Raw genomic sequence first — 18,704 nt, 5'->3', positions numbered from 1 at the left:
TAAAATCATCTTATGTGGAGCTTCTTAAACAGAGGATCTATATCCTTGAAAATTGAATAGGAAAAAAATACATTTTGATTTTTACTAACCTTTGGTTTCCCTTGTAATCTTATATATTGAACCTTAAGCATTTTATAGCATTTTGGTGAAAAGGAATCCATAAGCTTTACTAGACTGCCCAAGGAGTCCATGACACATACAAAAAAAGGTTAAGAACCTCTGACTTAGAGGGTTCCTTCTAATTGCACGAATCCGGGGCAATGAAATCTTTATACCGAAACAAAATAAAATAAAAATAAAGCCACATTACTTTTGCCCCTTCCCTCCCAATTTGTGGTAGCTCTGAAATGGCTTTTAAGAGTTAGTTTCTCACAAAACAAAACAAAACAAACAAAAAAAAAAAACAATAAAACTAAATGTACACACACACACACACACACACAGAGTTAGTTTCTGCCTAGGCTAAAGGGAATGCCTTTAAAAAAATATGGCCCTATACATGGTGTGGGAAGTAAAAAAAAAAAAAAAAAAAAAAATGTCCTTTTCATTTGTCAATAGCAGAACAACTGAGTAATGATACCATCGGCTCTTCCTGCCAACTCTTTAACCGAATGAGCCCTTTGCCCAGAAGCATCTTGAATTTCTGAGTAGAAAGAGACTTTGGCCAGAAGTAGCTGAACCAGAATCCACCATTCCACATCCCTGCCCTGAATGTTGTCAGCAAGCCTTTGTGTGAAGAACCACTGTGACCTCCTAAGGTGGCTCATTCTACTTCTAGACAGTCTTTTTTATTTTTATTTTTTTTTGTTTCCAAGACTGAGATTTCATCAATCTAGGGAATTCTTCCAGTGTAGAAACTCCTTGCACCTATCTGCAATTTATCTGTTAGTTTTCCTCTTTGAAAGTTGCTTTTGAAGATGAGAATTTAATAGATTTTCCTCATGGTCACAGTACACGGTAGTCAGAGCTGGATTTCAGGTCTTCTTGATTGCAAAGACTTTCTCTATGTATACTGCCTTAGTTCAAGTATTTGGGAAAATTGGTTTCTACCCACCTACCCCCATACCTATACTCCATACATTGTTCCTCTAGAGCAGGGGTTCTCAAACTGTGGCCTGAGGGCCACATGCGGCCCACTGAGGACGTTTATGCAGTCCGCTGGGTTATGGCAAATGGGCTAAGGGGTGGAGACAGAGTGTGAGTTTTTGTTTTTACTATAGTCCGGCCTTCCAATGGTCTGAGGGACAGTGAACTGGCCCCGTATTTCAAAAGTTTAAGGATCACTGATCTAAAGTGTCAAAGATAACAGGTCCAATTCTTTCCCATACAACAGATCTTCCATTGAATTATAACCACAAATTCATTTTAGGCAGCTAGATGGCACAATGAATTCATGAGATTCATTTTCCTGAGTTCAAATCTGGCCTCAGACACTTTTTAGCTATGTGACTCTGGGTCACTCTGACTTAATCCTGTTTGCCCCAGTTTCCCTATCTGTAAAATGGGCAAGAAGAAATGGCATATCACTCTAGTATCTTTGCTGAGAAAACCTCAAATGGGATCAGGTAGAGTCGGACAACAACAAAAAATAATATTCCTTCTAAAGTCTTCCCTTTTCAAGGTTGAAGATTCTGGTTCCTTCAGCTGATCCTTGCAAGGAATTGAATCAAGACCCTCCGAAGAGTCACAGAAATTAGAACTGAAAGAGATAATGGTGGCCACCAAGTCTAGCCTATTTATGGAGGTAGAGTTGATCAGAAGCCCCTCAGATCAGCTCAATGAGACTTCAGAGTGGATCTCGTAGCCCCACCATCGTGGCTACTTCCTCCAGACACTCTTCACCCTCTCAAGGTCTTTCCTGAATTACTACAGAAGTAAATAAAGAAATCTTCTGGGTGAGTGGAAAGGGGAAGAAAGGGCAATCACTTCCTGGTTTTGGACCGCCTGCCTTAAGGATGACCAAGATCAAATTTGTTTTTTGGGTTTTTTTTTTTTTTTTTTTTTTTTTTTTTTTTTGGCTTCCAAACTAATTTCGTGTTTCGGAGACACAAATACCCAATGACTGGATCTTGATTTGTACCCACACGAGGTATAATCAGTTAAGTCTAATGTATCTGCTGCTAAAGTCTAGTCATGGGTAATGCATTTCATAGGTCCCTAAAGACAATCTATCTAGTAAGGCTTTCTGAGCCTGGTGGAATTTCAGCAGCTCTGTTCCCGGAACAGATGAAGACCAGTGCTTTAGAAGCAATAGTAAAGGTAAAAACAGTGTGCTACTTTTAGCAAATGGGAATGGGGTGGGGAGAGGAGAGAGAGAGGAAGATGGATGTAGGGAGGAAGTTAAGGGGAAGGAAGTGGGAAGAGAGGGAGAAGAGAGGGAGAAGGAGAAGGGAAAAGGAAAGGAAAGGAAAAGAGGGGAAAAAAGGAAAGGGACAGAGAGAGGAAGGGGAGAGGGAAGAGAAGAGAAAGAAGAGACAGAGGGAAAGGGATAGAGGAAAAAAAGTGAGGGACAGTGAGGAGAGGGAAAATAAGGGAGAGAAGGAAGAGAAAAGGGGGAAAAAGAAGGGGAGAGAGAGGGAGAAAGAGAGAGAGAGAGAGAGAGAGAGAGAGAGAGAGAGAGAGAGAGAGAGAGAGAGAGAGAGAGAGAGAGAGAGAGAGAGAGAGAGAGAGATGGGGGAAAGAGCTAAGGGAGGTTGGGTGGAGAGAGAGTGAATGTGTGTTTACAGGGAATTTACTACACACCATTTGTTTAGTTTATTGGAAATAAACTGAGATGAGGGAGTAGAATATCCTAAATTTGCTTAGACTTGGGAAATGAGATGCAGACGTGGCTTAGCAGATAGAGAGCTTTCTCAGAGTTGGGAAGACCTGGATTCAAGGTGAGCCTCTGGGGAAACAGAACCTTCAATGTTCTGGGTTTCTCTCTAACACTAAGCTGCAGAGCAGGTGCTGATGTGAATTGATGAAAGCAATTTCCTCAATAGGAATTCTCATTACCAATGAAATCACATTTCCAGATTAAAGTATCTGTATACAAATTTAGGAAGCTGGAAATCTTTATCTTCATTCAGAAATAAGTAATGTCCAGGCAAAGGAAAATGGGGTTCAAATGTGATATCTGGGACCTTTCTAATGGTGACTGAAGTAAATCACTGAATTTGGAGCTTTTAGTCTTTTTATCTATAAAAAAAAAAGGAGAGTAACCGTATGACTTTCCCACATGTGGTTGTTAGGAGTCCGAATGAGAGAATGCAAAGGGTTTTCTGTCAGTTATCATTATTATTATTAATGTGACTCCTGCCAGAGGGACAGGAGACGAGGTGAAATCTGAAGAATTGCTACAATGTGGTGAGAAAATCCAGGGGATAACCAGCCCTTTTCCTTTGCCTCCAGGTGCCTTAAAAAAGAATGTCTCCCAAGACCCAAACAAGAGTTTCTAGTTTGGATTTTTTTTTCCTTTTGTTTTTTGTTTTGCTTTCAAGTCCAAATAGGCCTCCCCTGTCTAGAATGCCCTCCCTCTCTGTCTCTGCCTCTCATTGAAGTGCTCATGTTCTTTCAGTCTAGGTCTTATGACTTCCTGAAGAACAGAGACTGTTTTTGTCTTTCTTTGTACCCTTTGCACCCTGGCACAAAGTAGGTATTTAATAAATGTTTGTTGACTGACCAAAAAAAAAATAATTCTCTCACTTTCCTCAAAGGATGACTTAAAGCCAGCTTAAGGTTGAACTAAGACTTTAAAGACATTTTGCATATACTTTGTTGTTATTTATATGCACGTACATGAAGAATGCACACTTTGCTCACAGGGTTATGATCTAAAACTGGAAGTCATGCCATCTTTTTATTTTATAAATGAGGAAATTGAAGGGCTCAAGGATGATGACTTGGCCAAAGATCTCACAAGTAGTGAGCATCAGAAGTGGGATTTGAACGTGAGTCCTCTGACCCCAGTATCAGTAATTGGTGTGGGTATCTCCTACATCATAGCTTGCACACAGTAGGTATTTAATAATAGCACAATCAAGATTTAGAACTGGATTTGGTTTCTTTCTCTTTTTTGGGGGGGAGGACAACTAGTCCAATCCTCTTATCTAATGAGATAATAAAGTGACTTAAATGACTTGGCCAAATCCAAGGTAGTGAGCAGCACATGGAGGATCTGAACCAAGGGCCTCTGATTCCACTAAACCACACAGTCTCAAGTTTTCAGAGCTGAATTGCACGTCTCCAAATATAACGATACAAAGTGGAATTATGAACAAATTTTAGAGATATTTATGCTTTGTTAAACAGGATGCTCACATGTAAGCATTGCTACATTATATTTTCCATCTCTAGAGAGGAATAGATTCTTCTAGAGTCCACCTCTCCTAAATCTGGAGGGTATTCAGATGGCCAAGAAGCAGAAATCAGGTGTATTCTTGGTTAAATGGAGCTCACAGATACCCTTTCACTCAGACCTTTCCAAAGCCTTGGACTCCATGCGTCTGCCTGCAGGCTGCCAGTTGCCAAACAAGTTTGACTACCTGATAATATGGCAGGAAGACAAGTTAGTTCTCCTCTGGAGGCCTCAGGCCAAGCTCAATGATAGGCTTGGACCGGATGGTCTCTACACGCAGTCCCTTCCAGCTGAAGGACTTTATTTCTATTTAGGAATAGTAAATTGTCAGTTTGCTGAATATCCCTCTTTTGGGCTTAGCAAAAAGGTCTTCTAGGGCTAGTCTTGGAATAAGAAAGACCTAAGTTCAAAGTTCAAGTCCCCCTTTAATCCATACTCCTCCTGTGATCATAGCATTTGCCTCAGGCAATTATATAAAATTAAAAACTATAAAAGTTGATACAAAGGATCCAAACTCTGGGAATGCTCCATACTGAGGGTCTGGAGCAAAAAGAAACACATATGTGATATTATTTTATTATTATTATTAGAAAACTAAAATTTACATTGTATTTTAATGTTTACAAAATTCTTTATACATATTAAGTCATTTGATTCTCACTACAACTCCATAGCATGGGTGGTATTCATATGCCCATTTCACATAAGGGGAAACTGAGTCCCAGAAAAAGGTTAAGTGATTTGGGAGTCAGGGGAAGAAAGAACTCAAAACTTTAGGCACTATATCACAGAATTAAGATTCCTAATGAGACAGATGCAAAATGCATCTAAACACACTCTCTAAATGTCAGCTGTTGTCATTAGTTTTCTTATGAGTCAGAAGGGTGCTAAGAGACCTTCTATCAGAGGAGAGCCCTCCTATCAGAGCATCCACACGTGCCTGGAACATTCATTTCATCCTAGCAACCCCTGGGCCTTTCCATCGCCCCGATGCTACATCCTTGAATGTGTTTTGTCACTTCTCCTTGAAAGTAGAGACAAAAAAAAAAACAATGTTCTATCTGAATCCCTGGTACTTGGCAGACAACTGGGCATACAGTGAGCTCTTCACAAGGCTCATTTTTTATTTCATCTATCTGGTTCAACCCCCTCATTTGCCAGATGAATTACCTGAGGTTGGGAGAGATTAACCGGAGATCTTGCCCAAGGTCACTGGCACACAATTAGTAGCAGAAGAGAGCTTCTGATGCATGTCTTCTGGATCCCAATCCAGTTCTCTCTCTAGTTAAATTTATCTTTGGCAATCCATCTTTAAAGTGGGGATCACTACAATGTATTTTTTGGAAAGGGGAACCAGCTACAATGTAGCTTTCAGGGGCTCGTTACAATATTTCTTTAAAGGTATCTGAAAGTTTATTTGTTTGTTTGTTTTAATAAAGCTACACACAAAGCCATAACTTTAAAGTAAAATGGACTGAGGGAAAGTGAGAATTTTTGAGAAGACCAACAGAAAAAGAAAAGTTTTAAAACCAGCTTATCCCTAAAGTTGGTGCATTTTCCCACCACTTCCAACACTGCCCTTATATATAACTGCAGAAATTCTCCCTAGAAAAGTAAAGCTTTCTAGTGACTATGGCGGGGCAAGGGAGTGATGGGGGAAACAAGAAGGGAAAAGAGGAGGGGAGAGGAAAGGGAAAGATGAGGGAGAGGAAGAAAGAGAAAGGGGGAAATAGTAAGAGATGATGGGGAGGAGGGGAAGAGATGGGGGAGGAGGAGAGGAAGAGAAGGGGAAGGAAAGGGAAGAGACAGGGGGAAGGGAGAGGAGGGGAAGAGGTGGAGGAGGGGAAGGTAACAGATGATAGAGGCAGAGAAGAACAAGTCCAAAAGATGACAAGAGGGGAGGGGAAGCTGGGTAGAACAATAGGGGCTCTGTAAAAGGGAGAAAGGGGGAATGTTCTAGCTAAGGTTTCCACTCCAAGTTGCCCAGAAAAGCCTAGGGGCAGAGCTATCCACATAGCTAGCTAGCTAGGTAGCTGTCACATGCCCTCTCCTTCTTCCCTCCCCCTCATTGCTAGGGAGATGGGGGGAGGATTTTTAGTGACCACTTCTCACCTTCCTTTCACTGGATACAGAAATTATCCGGGGAGGGGGATGACACTTACAGCTCTGCATTTTAGGTCTGACTGCTGGGGAGCCTATGTGAGGCTTTGGAAATTTTCAGGAGCCCAAACATGTTTGTGGGAGGGAGCACCGGTGGAGAAAACATTAGTGAGCACTCTGGATCTTATGAGGGGGTTGATATTATTGTGTATAGAAGAAGCATGTTTTGTATATACTTAGATGTACAATCTGTCTCCCCCCATTAAAACATAAACTCTTTGAGGGAAGAAACTTTTATTTTTTTTTATTTTTTTGTCTTTCTACCTCACTATAAGCAATGTTCAATTCCCTATTCTATATTTTTGAAGATTGGATCAGAGTATAGAGTGCATCTTCACAGACACAGATGTTCAGAATCACAGATCAGTGCTGTCCTTCCAGACATCCAAACCAACCCTTCATTTTATTATGGTAGTCATCATCCGATCATTTTCAATCATGTCTGACTCTCTGTGACCCCATTTGGCAGAAATAATGGAATGGTTTGCCATTTCCTTTCTCATTTTACAGATTAAAAAAAAAGAAGGGAAATGGGGTTTAGTGACTTACCCAGAGTCACCAAGCTAGCAAGTGTCTAAGGCTAGATTTGAACTAAGGAAGACACTAGACCCTGCTCTGTGCACTTAGTGCTACTTGTTGCTTCCCCATTCTATATGAAAAAAAAAATTCAGATGCATTGACTTACTTATATCCACATATAGAGCAATTGGCAGAGCCAGAATTCAAACTCAGATGTTTCCTGTAAATCCTCTGCTTTTCTACATTCCAGGAAGCATATAAAGTTAAAACAGAACAGGACTTTATAGACCACTGGTTCGATTTCCTCATTTTACAAACAAGAACACTAAGATTAAAAAAAAAAAATCTAAGGGGTTTGTCTCAGAGAACTCTGGGATAAGTTTGGGTAAGGATGGTAAGGATGGGGAAAACACTTAAAAAACAGCCCAGACTGATAGCTTCCCTTTCCACATCAAGCCTTCTCTGATCTAAGCCCACCCAGCACTAACCTTGGAGAAGTGAAAAGAATTCCAAATTTAGCGGCACAAGAGCAGGGTTCAAATCCTAGTTTTGCCACCTGCTGCCGATGTGACTTGGAAGGGTAATGTCTTGCTAGCCCTCATATTTTCATCTGTATGGGGAATGACTTCTGAATCACTCCTAGCTCTCAACTATGATCAGTTTTCAAAGACCTGATGATATTCCTGTTTCAAAAAATATATTTTCTATTTTTTTACCTTCCTTCCTTTTTTCTTTCTTTCACTCCCTCTCTCCATTCCTTCCTTCCCTCTTTTGATCCCACCCTTTCTCTCTCCCTCTCTTCTTTCTTCTTCCCTTTTCTTTCTTTTCTTCCTCCATTTCCCTCCTTTCCCCTCTTCCTCTCCCTCTCTCCTTCCTTCCTTTCTTCCTTCCTTTTTTCCTTCCTTCTTTCCTTCTCTCCCTCCCCCCTCTCTTTTTTCCTTTCCTTCTTTTTTTCCAATACTTTCTCCAGTCACAAAAGTTCCTTATACTGGACCAGTGACATTGAACATGGAGTGAATGTTCTGACAAACAGATGCTTAATGTCCAAAAACCACTGATTCATTTTCCCTGCAAACACTTTTCAAGGGCAAGTATGGTTCATTGGAGTAAAATCAGTGCCAGCTTTGACTGTGATGAAAATGGAGGGAACCTTTGTACAAGCCAGCAACTGTTCTCTCTCAGATTCACACAAACAACCCAGGGCTGCCTTTTTGCAAAACACCAGTGGCCAAAGGGTAGAATACTGGCAAAAATACCTGGGTGACTAGGATGGCAAAATATTATTTTTTTTGCACAAAACCAAACAAATATACTAGTCCTCAATGCCTTTTCTTGCTCTAAAAAATTTCCATTTGCCTATAAGATCATCCTGGTCTATAGTCACAATCTGATGAATATGTGGCACAGCAAAATGCCCTGGACCTAGCATCAAGGACGATGGATTCAAAGCCTGCCTCTGATACCTATTTCTTAGGAGAGGCAAAGGCCACTTAGTTTCCTTAAAGCTTCAGTTATCATATTATGTGACAATGTCAGATGGGATCATTCTTTTTTTTTTTTTTTTTTTTTTTCCAGAGGCAATTGGGTTAAGTGACTTGCCTAGGATCATACATCGAGAAAGTGTTAGGTATCTAAGATCAGAATTGAACTCAGGTCTTCCTGATTTCAAGGCTGGGGCTCTATCCACTGCACTACCTAGCTGCCCCTTGGAATAATTTCTAACATCCCTCCCAGTTCAAGATTCATGACTGGGTTTTTAGATCTTTGGAAGTACGGTCCAAGATTGTGCAAGGATGATCCAAGAACAAGTTACAGCAACATTGACCACCACTACCTTTACTTTGAAGGCTACATTAAATATTCAAAGGGTATGGCCTACCAAGAATTTCCAGGAGAATCTCTTAGCTCCCTGCTATGAGATCCCAAGCTGAATAAGTGGTACTTCTGGAGCCAAACTGAGACTGACATAAGCCATGACTCACTGACAGCAATCGAGGCAGACAACAGAGCAAATGGGAATCCATTTCTTGACAAGACCCAGGACTTTCGGTTTCTGGTGACATTCAACAGGCTGGAAAACACAAACCTGATAGGATGCTTTGAAAGGCTGGGACATTCCTAGGAAGAAGAAAATTCTTGACATTTAAAAAGAAAATCCCTTATTTCCCGAAAGCCCTGGGATATGTCTTAATTCCTTGTCTGAACTTTTTTTGCTTCTCTTAAGTGATATAGAATTATAAGGAGCAAGAACCTCCCTTCCTTATTTGCAGAAGTAAAGTTCTCCAGGTGAGAAATATACTGCATCACTACTGGGCAAGACTGTTGAGTTGGGTGATAGTATAGTATAGCCTGCAGCTGGAAGGGGCATCTGAGGAAGCAGGATAATAGACACTTCCTCTATGTCAGCTACTGTGCTAAGTGCCACACTTACCAAACTGTGGGAGAATAGTCTCTGCCCTTGAGGAGCTTACAGGGGAAACGACCTGTTACTTAGAAGAATGTACATGTGTGTGCTTCTTTGTGTGTCTGTGTGTGCGTGCATGTGTGTGTGTATCTTTATATAGATATAGATTATATATATAGATCTATAGATGGATATAGATGTGTGTACATCTTTATATATATATATATATTATATAAAAATAAGCAGCTATACATATAGATGTACATATCTATATGTAAATATATAGATGTGTATGTTTTACATGTAAATATACAGATAGAGATATTTGTATCTTTACATATAAATATACAGATAAATGTAGGTGTGTATATCTTTAAGTACAGAGATAGAAATCTGTGTGTATCTTTATAAAGAGATGTAGATTATGTATCTTTATGTATAGAGATAGATATAGATGTGTAAATCTTTATATATAAATAGATATAGTTATAGATGTGCGTATCTTTATACATAGAGATAGATAGATACAGACATAGTCGTTTTATATATAGTGATATATAGATGTGTATCTCTTTATAGAGACAGATATAGATGTGTGTACCTTTATATACAGAGACAGATACAGATATGTGTATCTTTATATAGAGAGAAAGGTATAGATATGTGCATGTTTATATATAAATAGGTAGATAGATATGCGTGTTTCTTTATATATAGATAGATATAGATGTATTTATATCTTTGTATACAAACAGAGATATAGATGTGTATATATATATATGTATAGACATATACACATTTTTGATATGTATTTACATATGTATATACATATATGGGACTCATATATAGATACATATGTATATATGTGTAAGTGTGTATACCTATGTTTTTTGTATAGGTGTATGTGTGTGTATATTATATATATACATATATATATATATATAAAATACACACACACACACACACACACACACACACACATATATATATATATATAAAACCTCAGAGAGCAATGCATTGAAGTGGGAATGGGACATAGGGAAAAGAAGGGGATTTACAAGTCATCCAAACTGTGGTTTCTTAAACTTTTTCTACTTGAGACCCCTTTTCACCAGAGAAGTATTTACATGGACCCAGGGATCTAGGCATATAAAATAGATATATAAATCAAAACATTTATTGATAATAAATCCCAATTTCATATTCCCCAATTCAATGACAGTGGTCACAAACCAGAGTTTAAGATCCTGGGATTTAGTGTAAGGATCTTATTTTATATATGAGGAAATTGAAACCCAGAGATTAAGTGACACATTCCAGTTACACAAGAATAAATAACAAGAGTCATGATTGGAACTCAAGGACTCTGGCTCTAAATCCAAACCTTTCAGTTGTGGTTTGACTGAACTGTCCTTTCCCCTTTGAAATTCTTTGTTTGAAAAGAGGACTCTTTGGGTGGAAGGGGAAAGAGATAGATTTAGAAAAGAAGGTACCAGAAGACAGCAAGACATTTTTAAATGCTACTGTTAGGGAGGAAAATTTCTATGGGGGGGGGAAATCTGTCCTTTGTGACAGACTACTACTATGCAGTTTTTCTTGCTTTGGGTGAGCTCAAGTGATTGACACTGGCTTTAAGATTATGACAAAGTCTTGAGGTGGATTCTGAGCAGCTCCCTCCTCCATACCCCTTTCAAGCATGGTCTTGGCCCCTTGTCATCCTGAAAGGGTTTGATTTTGTGGTGAATATTGGGAGGAAGGGAGGGAAGGAACAAGAGAGAGAAAAACAGAGAGAGACAGACAGACAGACAGACAGAGACAGAGAGAGAGACAGAGAGAGAGAGAGAGAGAGGAGAGAGAGAGAGAGACAGAGAGAGAGAGAGACAGAGACAGAGAGAGAGACAGAGAGAGAGAGAGAGAGAGAGAGAGAGAGACAGAGACAGAGAGAGACAGACAGAGACAGAGACAGAGACAGAGAGACAGAATGAGAGACAGAGAGAGACAGAGTGAGAGAGAGAGAGAGAGAGAGAGAGAGACAGAGAGACAGAGAGACAGAGAGACAGAGAGAGAGAGAGAGAGAGAGAGAGAGAGAGAGAGAGAGAGAGAGAGAGAGAGAGAGAGGACAGAGACAGACACATACATAGACATTCAAAGACAGACAGAAAGGAGAGACAGAAGAGGAGAGAAAAAGGAGAGAGATAGAAAGAGAAACAGACAGAGTAAAAGACAAAGGAGAGGGAAAGGCAGAGAGAGATTGAAAAATTGATTCTCCCACATTAGGTGGAGACAGGAAGTACTCCACATGCTTATCTTCTGTTGTGGGGTGGGTAGAAATAACACACTTGCCTTTCAGTTCAAAGCCCTAGTTCAGCTCTAGCCCTCTAGCCTGGAGGCTCCCAGAAGAGGAGCCATTCACACCAAGAGCAAGAGTTGGAATCACAAGAATTCATTCTGGACAAAGGGACCCAAATGCCGTGGAAAGTGTGCTGATTTTGGAGGCCAAGACTCTGGGTTAGAATTCTGATTTAACAATCTATGTTACCTTAGAAGCAAGACACATCATCTCTCTGGGTCTGACTTTCTTCATTTGCAAAATGAGAGAATTGAGCTAAATGATCTTTTTGGTCTCTTCTTATTTAAGTCTAAGATCCTCTGACCTCACAGGCCACCATGTCCAGCTAGTGTCTGGGAGGGAATCCCTTTTAAAACAGCAAGTAACAGTTGGTCATTCAGCCTCTGGTTGAGATTTCTGATAATGAGGAACTCACAGGCATACAAAACAGTCTGTTATACTTTTCAACAACTGCAATATTTATTTTTATACATACATACTTATTAATATATAGACAGAAAGGGGGGAAGAAGAGAGAGGGAGAGAGGGAAGGAGAGAGAGGGGAGAGAGAAAGAGGAAAAGAGAGAAAGAGGAGAAAGAGAAATAGAAGAGAAAGAAAAGAGAAAAAGGAGAAAAAAGAGAGAGAAAAAAAGAGTTCCTCAATTTACTCATCTATAAAATGTGAAATATGTCTAACAAAAAAAATATCATTGGATTGTTGTGAGCTTCCAGTGAGTAATGCCTGTTCTTGGTGTTCCTAATTCTGTACTTTAAGCCCACCCAGGCCGGTCTGCCGTACTTCCTGGTCAGACCACATGTAGAACGTCATTACTGAGCATTATTACATTCGAGGAAGGTTATCAGTTAAAAAATGCCCAGAAGAAGGTAACCAGGCTGGTGAGAAGAACGGAGACCAAACCAGGACAGGATCAGTTGAAGGAAATGAAGATGATCAGCTGGAAAAACAGGAAGGTATTATACATCATAAATCATCTTCAGGTAGGTAGAAGAGGACTGAAATTTGCTATCCTTGGCTTAGGATGGCAGAACCAGTGGCACGGGCTAGAGACTATATTTACAGGGGAAAAAAAATCTTCCTGAAGATTAAAACTGCCAAAAAGTAGATTGAGCTGGCCTAGGAAATAATGGGTTCTCCATCATCTGACATTTTTGAACCATGCTGAATGACCTCTTGACAAATGGGAGTCCTATTCAAAAACTGGTTGGGTCAGAACTCCCGAATTTAAATCCTAATTTGGTCACTCCCTATGTGATGTTAACATCTCTGAGACTCAGTTGCCTTATCTGTAAAACTGGACAGGACCAGGATTGAGCAGTTGACCTTTATAGGCTCTGTCAGCCTGAAATCTATGGTCTGCTAATCTGTAATCTCTGGGTCTCTTCCAATTCTGAGACTCTGAAATTCTTCCTCCCCTTAATAGAGGAAAGCAACAAAAATAGGTTAAAAATGGAGCTTGGCTCTGTTTCTTCCTCCCTGTAGAATCGAGGTGAATCACTTAACCTTAGTAAGCCTTCTGGTCCCATCTGAAGAGGATTGGTCTGGATGATTCTCCCAGCATGCAATCCTCTGATTGATCTGAAGCCTCTCTTCTGTTCTCAAATCTAAACCTATCTGCTTCCTTCCAAAGGCCTTATGATGGCCCAGCTTTTAGTTCTGTCCATCGCCACTCTAGTCAGTTACTTAGGAACAAACTCCAGTTTTTCCGTGTCCCTTCAAAAATGTGTATGGTATTCAGAAGTGAAATAAAGACTCCAATGGGGCTGCTCAGGGGGGAGTGCAGATCTTGTGACTGTCACCCTCCACCTCAAATGGCCTTGCTGAACTTCTCAAATTTAAGGGGGTTTCTTTTGGAGATGACTTTAGTCTTGAATGTATTTTAAAGCTGACCTGTGTTTTCACTGGTGTGAGGCACTCCCATTGAGGAAAATCTCTCTAATAATGTCCATTAATTAGCAAAGGCACAGATAAGTAGTAGATTTAATCTATGTCATGTATAGTAATATTAAGAACAGTAATACTAGCTTACATTTATTTAATGCTTTATATACAATGCTCAGCTTATAACCATCCAGTGATATTGTTTTGTTAGCCAAGTTTTACATTTTACAGATGAAGAAACTGAGGAAAGTGATGTGTCTAAAAATATATAACTTGTAAGAAGAAGGGAAGAGCTTAAATTCAAGATCTCTGATTCCAAAGGTGTATCAATCAAATAATCATAAAGGTCCTCCTTGGAGAGGTTATGAAAAATGTTAATTCCAAAGTCAGAGGATCTGGAGTCAAATTCTGACTCCCTTATTTCCTTTCTATGTGACTTTGGGCGTGGGATTTCACCTTGGTGGTCTCAAGTTGCCTCATCTGTAAAACGAAGACATTTTCTCATATGCTTTCTCACCTTCCAGCTCTAAGACTGATCTGACAACCAAAAATTAAGCAGGACCTGAACACCAATATGAGCAACTGATCTCACCTGGGAAACAAGATAAATACCCGTGTAGACTCAGCCAAAGGTTCTTATCAGAAGACACGTGCCGAAGAAGGGGACGCCAAAGTGTCCTGCTTGTGAGTCATCACCTCAGAAACTCCATCAGTATCCGACATGCTCAAGGTTATGTGAAATCAGTTTGGTCTCCTATCAGAGATACCCTGGAAGCCTGCCTGCTCGGTACCTGCAGCCAAACGCCAGCCACACAATCTGAGGCCCCACGCGATCAGCATTGGCTCAGAGGGGCAGCCTGGACCGAAAAGCTTCAATGATGTGGAAGCAGAAGGTTCCATCCCCTCCACCTCTCTGTCTCTGTCAATCTTTCTGTTTCTCTGTCTTTCTCTCTCTGTCCCCCCTGACCCTCAGCACTGCCATGACCTTGGACATATCATTTTGCCAAAATGAACCTCAGTCTCCTTATCTGTAGAATGGGGAGTTTGTTTTCTTGTCCAGACCTTAGTCTGTCTGATAAGGAAATGCCCACTTCCTATGAATGTGCATGGCTGATTACTAGCACATTCATTGAGTTTTCTGGGGTACAGGAAAGCTGTCCAGGATCACATATACAGTATATTTCAGAGGCTAGGCTTGAACCCCGGTCTCCTTGACTACAAAACCTGAGCTCTAACCACTATACTATGCTGCTTCTCAAAATAGAGAAAGTAACACATAAGCTGCAGTTGCATAGGATTAGAGGAGATCAAATGAGATAAGGCATATAGTATATCTATATCTATATCTATATCTATCTATCTATCTATATATATGTGTGTGTGTGTATGTATGTATGTATGTATGTGTGTATATATATGTTACTATTATTACTATTGTGACCAAATTAATTCTTACTCATTTATCAGAAGCAACAGTATCATGTAGCAAAAAAAGAGCTTAGTTACGACCTGAGTTCAAGTCCTGGCTTTGCCATTAATGACTACTTTACTAGGGAGGTAATGTGCTACAATGGAAAGATCCCTGTTAGTGGGAGGTCCAGGATTCAAATCCTGTCTATGTCAACCTTGGGCAAATTATTTTCATCTCTGGGCCTCATTTTCCTCATCTGCAAAAGGGATAGGATGGCCCTGGATGAACAAGCTCAATTTCTTGCTATTTCTAAATCTCTGATCTTAGTTATCTGTTAAAATGAGTTTAGTAATATCTCTACTAACCCTTTTCGGATAGTTAGATGACTCATGCAGCTTTGAAATCTCATGAACCCTATAATAATCTTACTTTTCTTCTTTAAGCTTCAGTTTCCTTATATATCCTAGGGCAGCTAGGCAGTGAAGCAAATAGAGACCTGGAGTGAGGAGCACTTGAATTCAAATCCAGCCTCAGGCACTTAGCTGTGTAACCCTGAGCAAGTCACTTAACCCTGCCTGCCTCCGTTTCCTCATGTGTAAAACAAACCAGAGAAGGAAATGGAAAGGTCTCCCACTTCATTCAGTGCCACCTCATCCTCTTGATCTGTATCTTGCCTCTGGAGGGGAAAGTGAGGTGGGTGACTTTGCACAGTCCTCCCCCACTCAAATCCCAATCCCTAGCATCACCTCCCTGATGTTCTAGTTGTATTTCGAGAACGAAGGACCCACAACAAGTTTTCTAAGTACAGGAGATGTAACATGAGAGCCACGGCTTCCAAGACAGGTGAGTCAGTCTAAACAATTTGCATCCAGCCAAAACGGCCTAGATTTGAATTGTGAATTGAGTTTTGCCTGGGTTTCCTCAGCATCTCTAAGGTAATTCCCAGCTGTAGAACTCTGATCTCCAAGGGGAATAAACGGCCTTTATCATCTCTCTGTAGAGCTCTGGCCTTAGGAGTCAGAAGAGTCATTTCCTTTCTCTGGGTCACAGGTCCCTGATTTGTCCAATGAGGATCGGTTCTTACTTGTATGTGTGTGTGTGTAATATACATACATATATATATATATATATTATACACACATATATATGTACATGTACACAAGTATATAACATACATTTATATGCATATATACACATATATGTATATACATATATATATATATACACACACATATATAGGTGTATATTAAGTAATTTAATTAATTAAATCCTGGGCTCCTTTTGCAATCCTCTGTATTTATGCATTTAAAAACATCCTTCTGACAAGGGCTTCGTCAGTTTCACCAGGCTGCCAAAGGGCCCGCAATATACAAACAAGGCAGCAAAGGCTGCTTCAGGTGACCGCTGGGCTGCCCGCAGATGTGGCATCCTGGGAGATCAGTGCAACGTTTGCCCATTTCTCCAGCCCCCTCGTGAAACTCACCAGAAAGTCGGAGCTCAGCCCTGCTCCCCGGGCTTTCTATCCCACCAGCCCCCACTAGCACCTCTAAGAGAAAACAAGCCGGCATCAAGTTAATCATTCCAAAGCCTCCCGGACGGAAGCGACGCTCTCCCTTCAGTACCCCTGCCTGCCGGGAGCTTAAAGGAACCGGGATCCCTTATTTCTTCTGTGAGTTAGAAAAGGCGCTACTTAGTAAGGCTGGTACCGACTTCCAATCTGCCAACACCAGCCCGCTTCGGGAAGCTGAGCTCCTGCTAGAATTTCAAGCAGTCCAAGGCTCTGGTGGGGAAACTGAGGCTCGGGAAGTGTAAAAGCCATACGAAAGAAAGGGCAACTTTAAGCTGACGGAGCTGGGCAGCAATCGAAGGGCTCCCGGGAGCGGAACAGGACTTTGCGCCCGCTCACCCCCCCCCTTGCCCCCAGTGCCCGGACATCGCCAGTCTGGAGGGCACGGGGAGAAGCACGCAGAAATACCCACAGCAGGGCGTGAGCTCCGCCCCGCAGACCACTCAGACTTTAGCCCGCTCCGGGGTGCCCCGCGCCCAGGTGCAGCCCCCGGCGCCCGTGCCCCACGCCACAGTCGCACTCTCGCTCCCCGTGCACACACGCGTGCATGCTTCTGGTGCTTGTGTGCCCAGGCCAGGAGAGCTGCGTGAAGAGGAGGAAGAGGGTTGGAGGAGAACGGGAGGAGGTGGGGAAGAGGAGGAGGAGGAGGAGGAGGAGGAGGAGGAGGAAGGAGAGGAGGAGGAAAGAGGAGGAAGGAGAGGAGGAGAAAGAGGAGGGAGGGGAAGAGGAGAAGGAGGAGAAGGAGGAGGGGGGAGGAGGAGGAGGAGGAGGAGGAGGAGAAGGACGAGGAGGAGGAGGAAGGTCCGCCCTGCAGCTCGGAGAGCGCAAACGGGGAGGAAGGCAAGGGGAGGAGAGAGGGTAGGAGGGAGGGAGGACCACGACCGGCCAGCGATCGCAGCCCCAGCCCCAATCCGGCCGGCCCCAGCCCGCGCAGGCCAAGGAAGTTTGCCTGGGCCCCCTCCCGCGGCCGCCCCCAGACTCACTCACCCCCGGCGCTGCTCAGCAGCAGGCACAGCGGCCCCAGCAGCCACATGGCGCGGCCGCCGCGGCTCCCGCTGCTCCCCGGCCGCCGCCGCCGCCGCCGCCACCGCCTGCCCGCCGGCCTGCAGAGTCCCTGGCCCGGCCCGGCCCGGCCGCCTCCTCCCCCTCCCCTTCTTTTCCCTCCCCCTCGGCCCCGCCCCTCCAGGCCCCCGCCCACCGCGCAGCCCCCCAGGCCCCGCCCCTCCCCGCCCCGCCTTCCCCTCTGCTCCCCAGCCCCGCCCCGCAAAGTTTAGTGGGAGCCTCGGAGCGGCTGCCGCCTGCACCTCCTTCCCCTCCCCCCCAACGCCGCACGCCAAGGGAGGAGGAGGTGCGGGGAGCCCGGGAGAGTAGCGGGGAGCTGGGAAGCGTCGCACCCCTGTCTGCATGCTGTAGCTGCTGCCCTTCCTTCTCGGCTCCCCGCCTTCCCCAATGGCGCCCTGAGACTCCTCCAGTCCTTTGTTCCCCTTCTCTCCGGTCTCTGCCCTCCCTGCAGCCTCCTGCTCTCCTCCTCTTCCTCTCCTCTCCTCTCTCCTTTCTCTCTCACGTTCCCATCCGAGTCATTCTAGACGCTTCCCTCCGCACCTCTCTCCAGGTGCCCCCCCCCCAACACAAACACAATCCGGCCCCTCCACGCGCGTCCCAGCCCGCTCGGAAGCCTGCCCCGGACACTTTCGGGGATGCGATAAACTGAGTGAGTGCGGATTGTCAGCAAGGAGCGAGCCGGGCTAGGAGCTGGATGCAAGCGACCCATCCCCCCGCGCTGACCCTCTCCCCCAGCCCTTCCCGAGTGCTCCCCCGTCCGCGGTGACGACGGCCCGAGCCGCCTTCCCAGGATCCCGGGCTTCCTCCGGGAATGGCCCGGCTGCCCCGGGCAACCTCAGGTGTTTCCTGAGCCCTGCCCCCACCCTAGCCCAGTCCTCAGCGCTGGGCTCCTGGAAACTCTAACTTTTGAGTTTTCTTATTACTGACTTATCTATCCCCCCCCCCCCCCCAATGACACGTGTCACGTTGGACGCAGGGACGTAAGTGTTTTTGCTCTCTTCGGATCTTGAGCA

At 43.2% G+C, this 18,704-nt stretch overlaps 1 protein-coding gene across 1 annotated transcript in view; it reads right to left on the bottom strand.

Moving 5' to 3' along the window:
- Nucleotides 1–17,725, bottom strand: part of LDLRAD3 (low density lipoprotein receptor class A domain containing 3) — a 254,605-nt gene extending 236,880 nt beyond the window's left edge. The window contains exon 1 of the mRNA XM_074276373.1: nucleotides 17,617–17,725. Coding sequence (XP_074132474.1) covers nucleotides 17,617–17,662 — 46 coding nt within the window. The 5' untranslated portion in view covers nucleotides 17,663–17,725. The remainder of the gene's footprint in view (nucleotides 1–17,616) is intronic.
- Nucleotides 17,726–18,704: the final 979 nt, after the last annotated feature.

This window comes from Sminthopsis crassicaudata, chromosome 6, assembly GCF_048593235.1.
Source record: "Sminthopsis crassicaudata isolate SCR6 chromosome 6, ASM4859323v1, whole genome shotgun sequence".
In the NCBI taxonomy this organism is placed as follows: domain Eukaryota; kingdom Metazoa; phylum Chordata; class Mammalia; order Dasyuromorphia; family Dasyuridae; genus Sminthopsis; species Sminthopsis crassicaudata.
This window is presented reverse-complemented; position numbering and strand designations above follow the sequence as displayed.